At 42.7% G+C, this 17,903-nt stretch overlaps 3 protein-coding genes across 8 annotated transcripts; 2 read left to right on the top strand and 1 right to left on the bottom strand.

Moving 5' to 3' along the window:
- Window positions 1–239: 239 nt before the first annotated feature.
- Window positions 240–3,605, bottom strand: eif1 (eukaryotic translation initiation factor 1). Its single transcript, XM_083930627.1, has 4 exons — window positions 3,423–3,605; window positions 1,797–1,960; window positions 1,573–1,674; window positions 240–1,463 (listed from the first exon to the last, which is right to left on the bottom strand). The coding sequence occupies exons 1-4, from the start codon at window positions 3,451–3,453 to the stop codon at window positions 1,419–1,421; spliced, it is 342 nt and encodes a 113-aa protein (XP_083786753.1). The 5' UTR covers window positions 3,454–3,605; the 3' UTR covers window positions 240–1,418.
- A 1,604-nt stretch (window positions 3,606–5,209) lies between these two features.
- LOC310960330 (GTPase IMAP family member 2-like) lies at window positions 5,210–9,321 on the top strand. 4 transcript variants are annotated; one of them, XR_014593596.1, is made up of 3 exons: window positions 5,210–5,264; window positions 6,959–8,049; window positions 8,859–9,321. XR_014593596.1 is itself a non-coding variant. In XM_083932004.1 (2 exons), exons 1-2 carry the CDS (start codon window positions 5,240–5,242, stop codon window positions 7,726–7,728), a joined length of 795 nt encoding a protein of 264 aa, XP_083788130.1. In that variant the 5' UTR covers window positions 5,210–5,239; the 3' UTR covers window positions 7,729–9,321. The 4 variants fall into 4 exon arrangements, 2 of the variants coding, with proteins under 2 accessions (XP_083788130.1, XP_083788131.1); XR_014593597.1 differs by having other exon boundaries at window positions 8,750–9,321; XM_083932004.1 differs by having other exon boundaries at window positions 6,959–9,321.
- Window positions 9,322–10,684: 1,363 nt separating this feature from the next.
- Window positions 10,685–16,807, top strand: srsf2b (serine and arginine rich splicing factor 2b). Of its 3 annotated transcripts, XR_014593588.1 has the most exons (4): window positions 10,685–11,310; window positions 13,230–13,561; window positions 15,061–15,134; window positions 16,590–16,807. XR_014593588.1 is itself a non-coding variant. In XM_083931499.1 (3 exons), the coding sequence occupies exons 1-2, from the start codon at window positions 10,904–10,906 to the stop codon at window positions 13,546–13,548; spliced, it is 714 nt and encodes a 237-aa protein (XP_083787625.1). In that variant the 5' UTR covers window positions 10,685–10,903; the 3' UTR covers window positions 13,549–13,561; window positions 15,061–16,807. The 3 variants fall into 3 exon arrangements, 2 of the variants coding, with proteins under 2 accessions (XP_083787625.1, XP_083787624.1); XM_083931499.1 differs by having other exon boundaries at window positions 13,242–13,561; window positions 15,061–16,807; XM_083931498.1 differs by having other exon boundaries at window positions 15,061–16,807.
- The last annotated feature ends 1,096 nt before the right edge of the window (window positions 16,808–17,903 follow it).

Here is a 17,903-nt window from a genome sequence, read left to right as displayed (position 1 = left end):
TTTTGGACAAATTAACTTTCCTCTTCATGATGTTTAGTAAAATTCAGTAATTTGACTAAATCCAAATCATTGTGTAAAAAAAAAGGAGAAACATTGTGAAATTAAAACACCATGAAGCTTCACAGGCCTGAGCTTCCGAGATGTGTGTGTGTGCATCACCTCCAGTGTTTGTGCATTTGTTTTAAAGGTATAAATTAACACGACACAGACACACAAAAACCACACGAACAAAGCACAGGACATGCTCGACTGCAGACATTTTATTGAACCAAATGTGGATTTTGCAAAACAGACTTGCTCTCCATCACCCTCAGTCACAGGAGCACAGTGTGACCTGGCCATGGCTTTAGATTTGAACTACATCTTAACTTATGTGTATAAATTATTGCATTATAGGAAATGAAAAGATTCAAGTGTTGGTAAACATCAGCGCGGTACCAGATCTGTTTTCAGAGAGCCGGGCACCAGAGCAGGAAACGCATCATCCACCAGGAAGTCAAATTATATTCAATGACACGACTAGAAATCAAACTTTCACTGAACTACGGTCGAACATCACCAGGCTGTGACTTCATTTCCCGCTCTGGAGGGTTCACCTGATCTCACGGTAAACCGGCTCAGCCGTCCACGTTACAGGCCTCGCTTTGACCAAAGTAAGACCCCGCTGCAGCTCGGTTAGCTTTAATACTTGGATTGGCAGAGAAAAGTTAGAAAAATGTGCCGTTAAATGATAAAGAGCAAAACACAAATTTGCTGGATGGGGTGGTGAAGGTGGTCAGTACTTTACACTCTCTGCGACCTGAGCGCAGGCAGCCGGGCACGGCAGCGACGCCCGGCGGGATCTCAAAGGTCACTTCTGTTGGCGAACTACAGATAAACATCTGCAGAAAACGCCGCACCGCCCCTGTCCTCCCACCTAAACGCCCGGGTTCTTAATGTCCTCACTTGAGCAGATAAGTTATAAAGCCGAAGACCTTCCTGTACAAACCCAGCTCCCATCCCCATGACAACACTCCAACATACGGAGACTCAACGTTTTATTGAAACACCTTGAAGTACAAAACAAAAAAGTTACATGAAACCGTGCCTTCGTTCTGACACAGGACCTAAAAATCGAAAATTAAAAAAGGAACTAAAGAAAAGGGGAAAGGGGAGGAGGAGTCGTGTGTGCGGGGCATCACCACTCGTCCCTGATGTTGTGTGGAGCTGCAGTGGTGTGTCTTTGTGAGAGCGAGCCTGCCCCCTGCTGTTGTAGGGGGGCTGTGGTGTTACAGAATCCCATGTTTGTCAGAGGTAATTCACGTGTTAGCTAATAGGAGCTGGTGGGGTTGCAGGGGGGGAGAGAGCAGCAGCCCATAGGAGAGGAAGGGGAGTTTAATGGCCTTCTGGGAGAGAAGGGGAGAGGCTGCGAGCAGCTTCTAGAAGCCGTGGACTTTGAGCTGCTCCTCCTTGGCCAGGTCGATCTGCAACGAAGAAACAGAGCTCAATACATTAACACGTCATTCACAAACATACACCTTTGACCTCCAGTCAGCACCGTTCACAGAAAACAGGAAACCCCCGTGGACTCACCTCAATGAGGAACTGGCAGATATTCTTGCGCTGGTCTCCCTGGAGCTGGATCACTTCACCATACTCTGGGTGCTCAATCACTGTCCCATTGCACGCAAACTTCTGTTGAGATCAAAGAGAAAGCAGCGTCAGCGTTTGCAGGAGAGAACACACCACTCTGCAGATGCAGTCGTACGTCACGTCGTAAAAACGTCTCAGCCGCAGACCCCTCCCCGGGTTCGTACCTTCTTGAAGGCCTTGACTAGCTTCTTCTTGTCATAGTCGGTGGCAATGCCCTGGACAGTGGTGAGGGTCTTCCTGCCGTTCCGCTGTTGGATTCTTATGTGGATATAGTCCTCTGTCCCGGCTGGGAGGCGGTCATCACCCTTAGTTGCATCAGCAAAGGGGTCTGGGGGGGAGAAGACAATAAAACTTAACACTGAGCCAAAACAAACACTTTCCCAGCTCGTCTCCCGTGCTGACATCTGGAAGAGCTCTTTGGATCATTTTGCTGCTGAACTGTGCAGACGCCGAGCTAAATATACGGCTTTAAGCTCGCTGGCAGCAGCGGTGAGAGTGTGAGGGGTTTGTTTCCACTCCGTACAAGAGTGTGGTCGACGTGTCACGCGCAAAATAGTATTAAAATATATATATAAACAAAAGGGTAAATGATCGAACCTTTATATCTTTCTGTTATGACCGTAGTTTGTGTGTATTTAATGTATAAATATATGCACCAATGTCTTCGAAGATTAACGCATTCACTTGTTTTTTTTGACATTTGTGTTTTCTGTTTTAAAACCTTCGTTTTTAACTGTTACTTTCTCTCAAACTCTTTTTATTGGAAAATAGTGAACTTATATTCTCAGTATGTCGTGTGTATATATATCTTGTTAGGATTTGACCTACCAGCAAGGTACAACACAGGTAATCAATTTAATTTCTCCATCTTCACTGTGTGAATTTATGCTAATGTGTGTCTTTATGTCTGCAACATAGCAGCATTTATTGATCTCTATGTACTAATAACAATAAAATCTGTATTACATTGATTCCAGGAAATAAGGGCTGTGTCTTAGTCATGACACAGCAACTTTGTTTTCAATATTTATTTTCTAATTTCAGGTCAGTTCATCTTTAAGTGAGGAAATGTCTGAAATGTGTATTTGAATGTTTGTCAAATAAAGTTTTACACAAACCAAATATAACATAGCATATGTTATATTTTTATATATATATATTCGTAAATGTTTAAGTGAACCAAATTAGTGTTTTGTCAACAAATAAGTATCATACAAAACAAATATATCTTTGTTATGTATACACACACGTATGCATAAAAGAACTAGAATAAAAAAGCAATAAAATGTGAGTTAAGTTGAGTCCTGCAGTCAGAAAACGAGGGTTTAGCGTTGATCAGCAGTGACACGGCAACTTTCAGTATCACTCCGCGGATCAACGCATAAAATAAAGTGTAACGGAGTGAATTATTGTGTTTAAATTTACTAAAATGATAAGATTTCCTCCTCAGTGCTCATTCATGTGAAGAATAAGCTAAGAAGCTAACTGTTAGCAGCACAGTGAAGGCCTCACCATCCCGTTAGAGCGTGATGGCGCCTGTGTTAGCCGAGGCCTGCTAATATGCTAAGACCACCATTAAAACACTTACATTTATACATTTATAAGATTTCACGACTTATAAACTCACGTCGAATCTTATTTAAAGGCTCAATGGTGGTTTTGCAGAGTGAAATAATGACTAAAGCGGGTAAAACCTCGACGGTAGGCAGCGGTTCGGTGACCGTTAGTAGCCGCCCTTCCCCCACCCTGTCGCCGTGTTACCGGCTCCGCTCGATAAAAACAACACTTACCAAAAGTTTGGAGGTTCTGGATATCGGACATACGATAAGATTTGCTTTCCTTTCGGATAATAACTTGGTTAGCGAGAGGTTCGTCGGCTGACTGAGTTATCGTCGCTGGTCGGTGCGGCCTGTTATCGGGGACGGAGATCCGCTCTTGCGCTGCAGCTGCTCTCAACAAAATGGAGCCTCTCTGAGTCCGTCACTGTGGAAAACAAGCCTTTATAAGCCACGCCCCGCAAAAACTGACGTCAGCGCGTCGAAGGAACGTAACATTGAAATGGTGAGACGTCGCCCCGGGAAAGCCACGCCCCGTCGAAACTGACGTCAGCGCGTCATAGTAACGTAACATTGAAATGGTGAGACGTCGCCCCGGGAAAGCCACGCCCCGCCAAAACTGACGTCAGCACGTCGAAGGAACGTACGATTGAAACGTTGAGACGTCGCCCCGGGAAAGCCACGCCCCCTTTTATTTCTCAATATTTTTACTCGAGAGGTGACGTCATCGTGTCATAATATTACAAAATGATCAAAATACAAAATAAAATAACACAATAAGTAAATAATCAAGTATAAAAAATTATAAAAATGTATAAAAAGGAAAATTATCAAAATACAAAATAAAATAACACAGTAACGAAATAGAAGTATAAAAAAATATATTAAAAAAGGAAAATTATCAAAATACAAAATAAAATAACACAGTAACGAAATAGAAGTATAAAAAAATATATTAAAAAAGGAAAATTATCAAAATACAAAATAAAATAACACAGTAACGAAATAGAAGTATAAAAAAATATATTAAAAAAGGAAAATTATCAAAATACCAAACGTCATAATATTAACAGGAAAATTATTAAAATACAAAATAAAATAACACAATCAGAAAATAATAACCATACATTTTATTATATATTATTAAAATACATATTATTTATGTATTGTGTATTTTATTTATTCTTTATTTTTGTTTAGTCTTTTTGATTTATTATTGTATTTTGTAATTTCTTTCTATACTGTATGTCTCTAAACTTGTTTGTATGAATTCAAAACACTGCTTTAATTGTTTTTAAGGCACTTTTTTTGGCTTGATGGTGCCATAAATGTGCGTTTAGTGTGATAAACATGTGATCAATATATACAATTGGAAAAATTGTTGTACAATAAGTTCGACCTCGACCAGGCGCCGGTCACTGGCAGCCCCCTCACTCTAACATCTCTCTGGGCGGCAGCAGCTCAGTCCATAGTTGACTTGTCTGGGAACCGTAGGGTCGCTGGTTCAAGTCCCTGTATGGAGCGTGGACTGGTGACTGGAGAGGTGCCAGTTCATCTCCTGGGCACTGCCGAGGTGCTGTTGAGTAAGGCACCGGTCCCCCAACTGCTCGGGGCGCCGGTCACTGGCAGCCCCCTCGCTCTGACATCTCTCCTTTAATTGCATGTATAGGTTCTGTCTGTGCATGTGTGTATTTCAGGCCTGTGTGTGTGTAACATGATTAATAATGAGATTGTAAAAAAATAATTTTCCCCGTTGCAGGATAAATAAAGTCTTCTAGAGCATTCAAATATTGCACCAGTTTTTGCACCAGTAATAATAAATCCATAATAAACTCCAAATGCAGGTTGCTGATAATTCTGAGTGCAGGGTTTTGTACTTGATCCGGTTTAATGTGTTTTTGATTCTGTAATGATTCCACACCAACATCCTTTTTATAAACACATGTGCTGCTGCAGGTGATGGGCGGGATTTACAGGAACAGATAAAATTATGATGAATTGAAAGTAATCATCATCAGGAACAGGGCGTCAGCTGCTTCAACAAGACAAAGATGGCCAGCAGACTTTTTCAGCCGCGTAAGTTTATTTAATATACAGAACAACCATAAAAGTAGTGTAATATAACTTAAATAACCTTAAAGTGTAACTGTTGCTGTGATAACTGACTCTAAATATGACAGCGTGGAGACTTTAGTGTCTCTGAACAGTGTTATTTTGTTGTTTATTCATGTAAATTGGCATCTTTTTACACTAGGTTTCATATTTAAGTGACACTTTTACCCAAAATGACTAAATATAATTGTGTTTTCATGTATTGTTGTCTTTCACGGTTTAATAAATAGAAAAATCAAAACTTAATCAACATTTTTAAGCAGCATATTTACATTTATACACACATCTTGTTGTGTATGTGTTGGATTTGCACCTTATTGTTATCTCAGACTTTCATAGTTTCACTTTTCACTTTGTATGGTAACCACACAGCAGTTTCCCTCAGTATAAATCAAATCTTATATCAAACATTTAGCATAAATAAACATATTAATGAACTTTTTGATGCAGCAGATAGATCAAATAAGAAGATCAAAGAGCTAAATGCTGTTAATCGGACGGATCATTGCTCAGCTCTCCTGTCTCTTGGTGTGTGAGGAACAATACAAAGTGTGTTGAACAGAAAAGTCATCCAGCCAGTTTCCAGCGAGGCGTGGCGCTCGCTGCAGCCACACAGCCAGCAGCTACTGCATCAACAACAACCCAAGTGTCAGGGTTTGTCCCCGTCAGAGTCTCAAACACAACAGGAGCCGGTAGAACATGTCCGTTCCTGTTTAAGGCCGTTTGGAGCCAAACTATGTTCTGCAGCGACGTCACAAAATCAAGCAACAGAGCGGGAATCAAAGCAGAGGTTAGATAGATAAAGTTAGCTGCTTAAAGTTAGATGGTTAAAGTTAGCTGGTTAAAGTTAGCTGGTAAAAGTTAGATGTTAAAGTTAGGTGACTAAAGTTAGATGGTTAGAGTTAGATGGTTAGAGTTAGATGGTTAAAGTTAGATGGTTAAAGTTAGATGGTTAGAGTTAGATGGTTAGAGTTAGATGGTTAAAGTTAGATGGTTAGAGTTAGATGGTTAGAGTTAGATGGTTAAAGTTAGATGGTTAAAGTTAGATGGTTAGAGTTAGATGGTTAGAGTTAGATGGTTAAGGTTAGATGGTTAGAGTTAGATGGTTAGAGTTAGATGGTTAGAGTTAGATGGTTAAGGTTAGATGGTTAAGGTTAGATGGTTAGAGTTAGATGGTTAGAGTTAGATGGTTAAGGTTAGATGGTTAAAGTTAGATGGTTAAAGTTAGATGGTTAAAGTTAGATGGTTAGAGTTAGATGGTTAATGTTAGATGGTTAAGTTTAGATGGTTAGAGTTAGATGGTTAAGGTTAGATGGTTAGAGTTAGATGGTTAGAGTTAGATGGTTAGAGTTAGATGGTTAAGGTTAGATGGTTAAGGTTAGATGGTTAGAGTTAGATGGTTAGAGTTAGATGGTTAAGGTTAGATGGTTAAAGTTAGATGGTTAAAGTTAGATGGTTAGAGTTAGATGGTTAGAGTTAGATGGTTAATGTTAGATGGTTAAGTTTAGATGGTTGAAGTCTGATGGTTGAAGTTTGGCGTTGATCTTGAATGGTTAAATTTAGATGGTTGAAGTTTGGCGTTTAATGTCCCAGAATGGGCAACAGTAAGTCTGGTGTTCTGTCAACTTCAATAAGAGCTTTGTTTCATCGTTCAACAGATAACCAGCGGTCCAAAGAGCCCGAGCTGCAGATCGTGATGATTGGGAGGTTTGGAGTTGGTAAGAGTGCAGCAGGAAACACCATCCTGAGGAGAAAGGCCTTCAGGTCTCTGATATCGTCCTCCCCAGTGACACAGACGTGCCAGAGAGAAAGAGAAGAGCTGGATGGACAGAACGTGGCGGTTGTTGATACTCCCGGTCTGTTTGCAAACACATCTGACTCGTCTGACTTCAGAAGCCAAGATGAAGTGATGGAGAAGGTCAAGAGCTGCCTGTCTCTGGCTTCACCCGGCCCTGTTGTGTTCCTGGTTGTGATCCAGATCGGCAGGTTCACACGAGAGGAGAAGCAAACAGTGCAGATAATCAAGAGGACCTTCGGCGAAGAGGCGGCACATTACACCATGGCGCTGTTCACCCGAGGAGATGACCTGAGGAATGAAGGGGGCTCGATTGAGGAGTTCATCGGACAAAATCCAGCTCTGCGTGACCTCCTCAGGGAAGGTCTCGGGGGATACCACGTCTTTGACAACAGGGACACAGACGACCCCTCTCAAGTCACCGAGCTGCTGCAGAAGATCAACAACGTGCTGCAGATGAACGGAGGGAGCGGCTTCGACGCCGGCGCAGGGAGAGTCGTCCAGAGAGAAGAAGCAGGAGCTGGAGCTGGAAGAGGCAGTGCAGATATCTTCCTCAAAGTCTCTGTTGTCGTTGTGTGTGCCGTCAGCCTGATAGCACTTGTTCTACACAACCCAAAGAACCCTTTTTCCTAATTCCACCGTAAAATCCTCCCAGGGTCTTTTTCTGCACTTACATCCATCAGATAATCCATGGAGACAGTTTTTTTTCTGTAACAACTATTAACGGAGAAATTCAGGAGAGATGCTAACAGCCGGACGTGGCTAACAGTGGTTAGCTCGGGGCAGCACGGTGAAGGCATTCAAAGGTCTTTTTTAACAACTAATGCTGTTGAAAATAACAGCAAACCTCTGCAGCAGCATGAGAAGAGTCCCTACACACACAACAAAGCACCAATGGGCTCCTTCCACTGTAATGGACTTTACTATGAGAGGAGCTGGTGCAGGGGCCAGTAGGTAAGTCTTTAAAACACTCTTTTAATAAACTCTGGCTTCACTAACTACGCTGATGACGCTTTGTTGTGTGTGTAGGGACTCTTCTCATGCTGCTGCAGAGGTTTGCTGTTATTTTCAGCAGCATTAGTGGATAAAAAAGACCTTTGAATGCCTTCACCGTGCTGCCCGAGCTAATCACTGTTAGCCACGTCTCTCTCCTGGATTTCTATGTTAATAGTTGTTACACTAAAAAAAACTGTCTCTATTGATTATTACAAGTGCTGAAAAAGACCCTGGGATGATTTTGCACCGGAGTTGCACTTTAAACACCTTTTTACAGCTTTGATTAATAAATATGTTCATGAGAAATACAAGTGTAGCATAAAGCAGATGAAGCAGCGTGGTCGACTGTTAGAGACACGGGAAACAAGTGAAGGTGAAAAGGTTTTATTCCATTATTTAAATGAAACCGGTTTAATATCCAGGATATGATTCACTTATATGTTAGTTTGTTCTTTTGTGATGATTGTTTAAACTCAGGATGTTACAAACTGAAGGAGACGATAACGGTCAGATTGAAGAAGAGTCTTTGTAATGTAACTTAAATAACCTTAAAGTGTAGTCTTTGTAAATCACCGAGTGTTAATCATTTTTTGCTTTGTGCCATTTTGAATTCTACACTAATGACTTTTGTTGTTTTTGACTTTGACTTTGTAAACAGAACGATGACACGGGAGTTGACATTGATACAAACAGTGCAGTAAACAGTATCCAGGCAACAGCATACGAGGGGAAAACAGAGAATATGTTCAATTCAGTTTTATTTACAGTGCCAAATCATAACCAAAGTGGAGTACGGTGGAGACGCAAACCTTCACGGTGGAGACGCAAACCTTCACTATAACAGACAGGAACGTCAGACAGACCCAGCTCTGTGGAGGACGCACATCTGTCTGCACCGGAGAGAGAGAGAGAGAGAAAAGACAAACAGATGGACAGAGAGAGAGACAAAGACAGAGACACACACTTCCAGTAACTATAATAATATCTATAGTAATGTGAATATGACTTATTAATACAGCAGAACAGTAGAAACAAGCACAGCTAAGGTGACAGATTATAACAGCAGCAGGAAGCGTCATGCAGGACCACGGCAGCAGGCACCACCACCATCAGCAGAGACCTGCACACAGGACCACGGCAGCAGGCACCACCACCATCAGCAGAGACCTGCACACAGGACCACGGCAGCAGGCACCACCACCATCAGCAGAGACCTACACACAGGACCACGGCAGCAGGCACCACCACCATCAGCAGAGACCTGCACACAGGACCCCGGCAGCAGGCACCACCACCATCAGCAGAGACCTACACACAGGACCACGGCAGCAGGCACCACCACCATCAGCAGAGACCTGCACACAGGACCACGGCAGCAGGCACCACCACCATCAGCAGAGACCTGCACACAGGACCAGGGCAGCAGGCACCACCACCATCAGCAGAGACCTGAACACAGGACCACGGCAGCAGGCACCACCACCATCAGCAGAGACCTGCACACAGGACCACCGCAGCAGGCACCACCACCATCAGCAGAGACCTGCACACAGGACCACCGCAGCAGGCACCACCACCATCAGCAGAGACCTGCACACAGGACCACGGCAGCAGGCACCACCACCATCAGCAGAGACCTGCACACAGGACCACGGCAGCAGGCACCACCACCATCAGCAGAGACCTGCACACAGGACCACGGCAGCAGGCACCACCACCATCAGCAGAGACCTGCGAGACGACAAAGCACAAACAAGGTTTTACAGATGACTAAAGTCTCTGGTCTTAAAAAACAACCCTTCACTTTGCTGATGTGCTGATCAGCTTAAAGTAAAGTTCCTTTCTTTTGGAAAAACATAAAAACAAGGAAAACAGATTTGTATGAAAATGAAATAAAAACATATTTATTATAAAGTAACGTTTTCCTTCTTTCTTAAGGTAATTATGGAAACCAACAACAAGTGTGAAAGAGTCGGTGATACATTTGTTAGTGGTCTAAACTTAACCGTCTCCTTTAGTGACTAAACTTAACCATCGCCTTTAGTCGTCTAAACTTAACCGTCACCTTTAGTCATCTAAACTTAACCGTCACCTTTAGTCGTTTAAACTTAACAGTTGCCTTTAGGCGTCTAAACTTAACCATCGCCTTTAGTCGTCTAAACTTAACCGTCTCCTTTAGTGTCTAAACTTAACCATCGCCTTTAGTGTCTAAACTTAACCGTCTCCTTTAGTGTCTAAACTTAACCATCGCCTTTAGTCGTCTAAACTTAACCGTCTCCTTTAGTGTCTAAACTTAAGTGTCGTCTAAACTTAACCGTCTCCTTTAGTGTCTAAACTTAAGCGTCTAAACTTAAGCGTCGTCTAAACTTAACCGTCTCCTTTAGTTGTCTAAACTTAACCGTCTCCTTTAGTTGTCTAAACTTAACCGTCTCCTTTAGTCTTCTAAACTTAACCGTCTCCCACCACCGTCTTGTTGTTGTGCTGTTTCGCGCCCTTCTCGCCGCAGGTCTCGGGGGCTCCTGCAGGGGGCGACAGTGAGGCCGCAGCGACTCTCAGCTGCCTACAATTATAGAGCAGAAGAAGACAGAGTTGAGCGCGAGGCGGACGGAGTAGTTCTGTGAAGACGAAGAAGAAGAAGAAGAGACTCTGATTAATCTGTTTATTCCGTTTATTCCGTTTAAACTCCTCTCAGCAGACGTTAAACCGGTAAAGCCGCAGCCTCGGACCGTTACCCGCCGGGACCCACAGAGTTACCGGGAGACCCAGAGCTCACAGACGGGAGGAAGGCTGCAGGGCCCCGCTGTTCGGCGCCATGAGTTACGGTAGGCCTCCGCCAGACGTCGACGGCATGACTTCCCTCAAAGTGGACAACTTAACGTACCGGACCTCCCCGGAGACCCTCAGGCGGGTGTTCGAGAAGTACGGCCGGGTAGGGGACGTGTACATCCCCCGGGACCGATACACCAAAGAGAGCCGGGGGTTCGCGTTCGTGCGGTTCCACGACAAACGGGACGCCGAGGACGCGATGGACGCCATGGACGGCGCGCTCCTGGACGGACGGGAGCTGCGGGTCCAGATGGCCCGGTACGGCAGACCGCCCGACTCCCACTACGGGGGCAGCGGAGGCGGCGGCGGCGGAGGTGGTGGAGGAGGAGGAGGCGGCCGGCGAGGAGGGGGGCCGACCCGGAGGTACGGCGGCCAGGGCCACCGGAGCAGAAGGTAAGAAGAACCGTTGAGTCGCGCTGTAAAGTTGCGTGGTTGCCAGACTCCATTGACGGATTTGCTAATTTAGAGTCCTCTTTGTATCCTCCCGGTTCACTTTGGTCCTAAAACAAAAGTTAAGTATTTAAAGGGACCAGCAGGATCTACGTAACAATTCGGCACATATTTTAAGTTTATTTTATATCTAATAATAGTTTTATAATGAGATCATTTGCCGATTTCTTGCTATATGTTGCCAGACTCCATTGGAGGATTTGCATATTTAAGGCGCTCTTGGTTTCCTACATACACACTTAGTTAGGTATTTATGGGAACCTGCAGGATCTACTCAACAATTCAGCACTTATGAGATATAAAATAAACTTAAAATAATGTCTTTCTCATGGGATCATTTGCCGATTTCTCCAGATCTTAAGTTTTCTTGCTATCTGTTGCCAGACTCCATTGAATGATTTGCATACTTGGTTTCCTACCTATACACTTTGGTCCTAAAACAGAGGTTAAGTATTTTTAGGAACCACTCAACAATTCGGCTCATATTAGATATAAAATAAACTTAAAACAATGGTTTTCTTAGGGGATAATTTGAATGCAGACTCTTAAGTTGCATGGACGCAGTCTGTTGCCAGACTCCATTGAGAGTTTTGCATATTGAGGTCGCTCTTGGTTTCCTACACATACACTGTGGTCATAAAACAGAGGTTAAGTATTTTTAGGAACCAGCAGGATCTACTTTACAATTCTGCACATAATAGATATAAAATAAACTTAAAATAGTTTTCTCATGGGACCATTTGATAGCAGATTTCTCCAGATCTTAATAGTTATCTTGCTGTCTGTTGCCAGACTCCATTGAATGATTTGCTAATTTAGAGTCTTCTTTGTATCCTACCAGTTTACTTTGGTCCTAGAACAAAAGTGAAGTATATTTAGGAACCAGCGGGATCTACTCAACAATTCAGCACATATTAGATATAAAATAAACTTAAAATAATGTCTTTCTCATGGGACCATTTGCTGATTTCTCCAGAACTTAAGTTTTCTTGCTATCTGTTGCCAGACTCCATTGAAAGATTTGCATATTGAGGTCGCTCTTTGCCTTCCCACTTACACACTTTGATTATAGAACAAAAGTATTTTAGACACAAGCTAGATCTACTCAACGATTCAGCAAATATTGGGTATAAAATAAAGGTGAATTTAATAATTTTACCACATGTTAAACACGTGGAGGGCGGTGTAAATGGTAACTTTTCTAATTTTCGCTGCAAATTTTGATTTTCTTTGGGGATCATTAAAATGCAGATAGTCCCAGGAGAACTTACTGACCCGTAACTGAACATCAGATTTAGTCTTTCGGTCATGTTAAGCAGTTAAACCGCTCTTTTTAGTCATTTGCACACTGGTTGAACGCACCAGGCTTTAGCTGAAAAACCGGTTTTGGTGCGGAAGGACAGTGTGAGTGCGCCCTGAGAGCACTCCTGGTCTTCTACCAACACACTTTCGTCATAGAAGCAAAGTAAATTATGTTTGTCAACTCAGCAAAATCCACTCCACAATCCGGCACACGTTAAATGTTTTTATGAACTTTTTAAATCGTTTCTTAAACCAAAGAGTAGTGACACAACTGTAACTTTCACTACTGTTGCAATTAACGCACTGCAAAACAAATAAATGCATAATATAAGATATGAATGTACAGGAGACTGTGAAAAGAATATACAGAAATGTCATTAAAGTGTGTTTAGAGTTCAGCGGGCGTTCGTATCTGCAGGTTCCTGCTAATCTCACTTTAATCTGTTAATGAGGAGATCTCCTCTGTGTGGGTGTGGCCCCGTTCGGGCCCCGTTTGACTGAGTTCACTATCAGCTGTGTTCACACTGTAGACCATAACTCAACCCACTGAATGTATCCAGCTCTTCCCCCAGCCCGAGACACAGAAGACGCAGCCGCTCCCGCAGCAGGAGCCGCTCCCGTTCCAGAAGCCGATCCCGCTACAGCAGATCCAGGTCCAGGTCCTACTCCCGGTCCAAGTCCCACTCCCCCAGGAACAAGAAGGCAGGCAAGGCCAAGTCCCCGTCTCGTTCCAGATCTAGATCCAGGTCCCGCTCCAAGTCCAAGTCCAAGTCTAAGTCCAGGTCCAGAAGCCGCAACCCTTCCTCCAAAAGAGGGTCCAGGTCGAGATCTAAAAGCCCGCCCAAACCAGCAGCAGAGAACGGAGGCGAGTCCCCGTAGAGCTCCGCGTCAGGTGAGTTTTCAGGAGATGATGCTGTTTGTTTTGTTCCCGGCGTCTCTTTTTGAGTCGTTAGCACCAGGAGGGAAGACTTTGTCTGTGTCCGGTGAGTTTGTCCTCCTCAGCAGCAGATTCAGCTCTAAACATGAGGATTTCTTAGCTCTTTAAATTTAAATTTTAGTTTTAAATGACAGCAGTCGCTCAAACAAAGACGAAATACTGTTTTGCTCTGGTAAAGATGCTTCCTCAGAGACGTAAGTTCAGTGTTTCCCCCCCCTGTCTGTGTTTAATCCGACACTTTAATGGTCGGGTTCGTATTAAAGGTCAATCCCCACATGGAGAAATGAATCAGTGTAAAAGGCGTTAAAATCACAGTTCTACAGAAATAATCAGCCACAATGTTTAAATCAGTGTTTCACACGATGAGCTGCACTCATCAGAACCTGTCTTTAAATGACTCAAGTCCAAAAAATGTTCACCAACAGAACAAAGTTAAATCAAAATCAACTAATAAAGAGTTTCAGTTGGTAGAGCGAGTCGGCAAATGTCTGAAGGGTCGGCAGTTCGATCCCCGCCCTGCCCTACCTGTGTCATGGTAGTTGTGTCCTTGGGCGAGACACTTCACCCACCTCGCCTCGTGTGAATGTGTGTGACTGCTGAATGTTTGAGGAGGTGGTCGAGGGGCCGTAGGCGCTGATTAGCTGCCACGCCTCCGTCAGTCGGCCCCAGGGCAGCTGTGACGTACTTGAACACCACCATGTGTGTCTGTGTGATGAGTGGAACCTGGACGATCCCAGCTGACATCGGGCGCGAGGTGGGGTCCACCCTGGACAGGACGCCAGTCTATCACAGGACACATAGAGACGAACAGAGACAGACAACCATTCACACCTACGGGTGATTTAGAGTCATCAATGAACCCAACACCTGCACGTCTTTGGACTGCTGGGATTCGAACCAAGAACCCTCTCGCTGTGAGGCTACGCTAACCACCACAGCACTGTGTCGCCCCTAAGCCATTATAATAAATCTTATTTTGAAAGGGTGTTATGTCTCGACTGAACAGCCGGACACATGATCGATCAATCCAAAAGAACCTCTGTGGATTCTTTGATGCGTTTTCATGGTTTTTAAAAACCACAGCTCCGTTTTCACACTTTTATGCTGCTTTTAAAATCTGAATTCTCTTTTTTTTTTCTGCACGGTTGCAGATTTTTATTTCATTTAACCAGGAGATAAAAGACTGACATTTAAAATGTACGGCACCGTCACAAAAAACAGACCTAAAAGAAACGTTTTATGGAAACAAAATGGATAAAAACCTCCCGTCTTTATCTAACTAACGCCTCTTTCTCTGAAACATTTCCACTGTTCTCTGATCCGACAAGTTCAGAGCTTCGCTCAGAACTTCATTCAGAGCCTCAGCAGAAGCTTTAAATGTCTTAAGTGCAGCTGTAGTGTCTCTAAACGTGCTGCTGCGGGTGTTTTTGTCCTAACTGCTGCTCTTCTGACAGTTTTCAGGCCCAGACCGAACGCTCCACGTCTCCAGACTGGATCCAACGCAGGCGGCCGTGTCCTGCTGTCAAAGGTTATTATTGTGTCTTCCATGCTTTTGGTTTTTTTTTTTTGTTCATCAGGCCGTGAAACCCCCCCGCCCCCCCGCTGTCGCTCCATCGATGTGCTGTAACGTTTTTATTTTACTTTCATGATGATTTTAAGAATGAAGGAGGGCGATTTCTGTCCTGACCTGCTTTTTCTAACAACGGCGAGTTACATTTGAATCTGATCCTCTTTAACGTCTTCTCCCCGCGGGCCTGTGTCCAACCTCGCTCCGAGCCCGGTTTACCCGACTTAATCCGGCGGTTTAAGGTTTTCAAAATGGCCGATACTCTTTCAACACCACGCGGTTTCTATTAATTCAACGTTCATCAGTGTTAAAGTAGGAAGCTGTGAAAAACACGGGTCACGCAGCGAAGCTCAACGCCGCAAACGACAGAATTTAAATCCCAGTGTGTCCCTGAAGGCACCACCAACAGTAAAGTGTCTACGGTGCGTTCAGGTGCACCTCGGGTAAACCTTAAACGTCTGCAGGTTCACCAGCGACGAGTGTGTTTACATTAAAAAGAGACGCTTCACGATCGCAGGCTGAGTTTTAACTGTTTTTATTTGACAAGAGAAGCGATGATCGACAGAATCAAGTTATTCCAAATGAACTATTACGTTCTCACTTCCAGGGCTGCAGCCGACCGTTATTTCCAAATCTGTGGAGCGTTTTCTTGATTTATGTGTTTATGTGTAAAGTTTTCTCTCGCTGAAACGATCAAACTCTTTTATTTCCGCCCGCTAATTGATGAAATCATTCCCCCGAGGTCCCGTTAAAGCGTCTCTTTAGGGCTGACGTCGTGCTCTCACCCCTGTGGGAATGCACGTTTGGTTACCCGCGGTAACGCTGCAACGATTCGTCCATCGACAGAAGTTTTTTTTGACGACTATTAAAGGAATTTTCCGCACAAAAACCTCAGAAAATGTTGCTTTCAGCCTCTTAAACACAGACGTCCCGCTTCTTCTCCTGTTTCCTGTCATGTTAAACTGAAAATCTTAGATGTTTAACGGACACAATGGCGGCTGCATGGATGATAATAACGGTTAGTTGCAGCCCTGGCGTGGCGACACAGGCCCGCGGCGTCGACGCATCAGAAGACATTTCTCACCTTTTTGTTCAGGCGCAGAGAAACTCCAAACCACAGTCATTGTCTCTTTTTGTTCTCATCTGGGGGCGAAAACACGTCATTAAAGTGGAGACAGGGTTCCTCTGCGCAGGTCGTTTTAACCCCTGTGATAAACGTGTGCGATGTAACCGCACAGACACGGTGAAGCGAGCGCGGCGAGGGCGGTTTCAGGTCTGCGGGCGTCCCTCCGGGGTTTTAAAGCTTCTGTCGAGTCCTCCGGGACGTCACTCACTGGACTCTGGACCCTGTTTTTTGTTCCCTTCTCATTAAAGGTCTGATCCTAATCCTGCTTGTGTGTTTGTTTTGTGCACTAGGCGCAGTTGTGTAGCAGTTGAGTATTGCTGGTTAGCTGTTAAGGTGGCGTGTTGCTCTGCTGGATGTGTCCGGTATTCCCCAGAATGCTCCTGTGACTTCCAGTGGTGCGGTTGCGACAGTCTCACCCTTTGTAAGATGACTTGTTTTTCCTTTTCGTTTGTTTCCTGTACGTTCATGGATGACTCATGTGACTTTCATTAAAGATTTGGTGTTTTGTCTAAAACCGTCTCTCATTGTTGTTTTTTCTCTGCTCGACTTTGTTTTTGTGCGGGAGAGATGCTAACAGCCGCACGTGGCTAACAGTGATTAGCTCGGGGCAGCACGGTGAAGGCATTTAAAGGTCTTTTTTAACCACTAATGCTGCTGAAAATAACAGCAAACCTCTGCAGCAGTCGCTTTTCATTTATATTATTAATTTTATACAATTAAATAGATTTATTTCAGTGCTTTCTTTGTCAAGCAGTGTTTAAAAAAAGCAAAGTAAAATTAATAATGTATATTTTTTAAATAACCGAATGTTGAATTTATATTAAATTTATATAATTTAATTTCTCTCTTATCTCGGTGCCTTCAATGTTAAGCAAATTAATATATTTTTAAACAATCTGAAGTTTTATTTATATTAATTTTTATACTATTTAATTGATTTTTTTTATCTCAGCGCCTTCTTTGACAAGCAGAGTTTATTTATTGTTTGTCAATTTATATTAATAAAAAATAGCAAAGTAAAATGAATAATGTATATTTTAAATAACCTGAGGTTTCATTAATATTAAATGTAAATAATTTAGTTTATCTTTCTTATCTTAGCTCCTTCAATGTTAATCCGTGTTCATTTATGATTAGTTTAATATTATTAATAATAAATTATATTAAATTAATAATGCAAATTTAAAAAAATAACCTGAAGTTTCCTTTATATTATTAATTGTATACAATTTCTTTCTTATCTCATTGTCTTCTAAATTAACAGTTGTTTATTGTTATTTTGGTTTATTTATATATATTCATGAATCATCTTCTATAAAATTAAAATAAAAAATAAAATAAACGGAAGTTGTATTTATTCTATTAATTTTATATAATTTAATGAATCTTTCTTATCTCTGTCTTCTAAATAAAGAGTTGTTTATTGTCGTGTATATTTCTTCATGAATCAACTATAAAATAAAAATACAAAATAAAGCAACCGGAAGTTGTATTTATTTTATTAATTTTATATAATTGAGTTCGTCTTTCTTATCTTAGTGCCTTCAGTGTTATTCTATGTTTATTTATGGTTTGTTTGTTAATTAATAATGTTCTTAATAATA

Source organism: Echiichthys vipera (assembly GCF_963691815.1).
Source record: "Echiichthys vipera genome assembly, chromosome: 17".
Taxonomy (NCBI): Eukaryota; Metazoa; Chordata; class Actinopteri; order Perciformes; family Trachinidae; genus Echiichthys; species Echiichthys vipera.
This window is presented reverse-complemented; position numbering and strand designations above follow the sequence as displayed.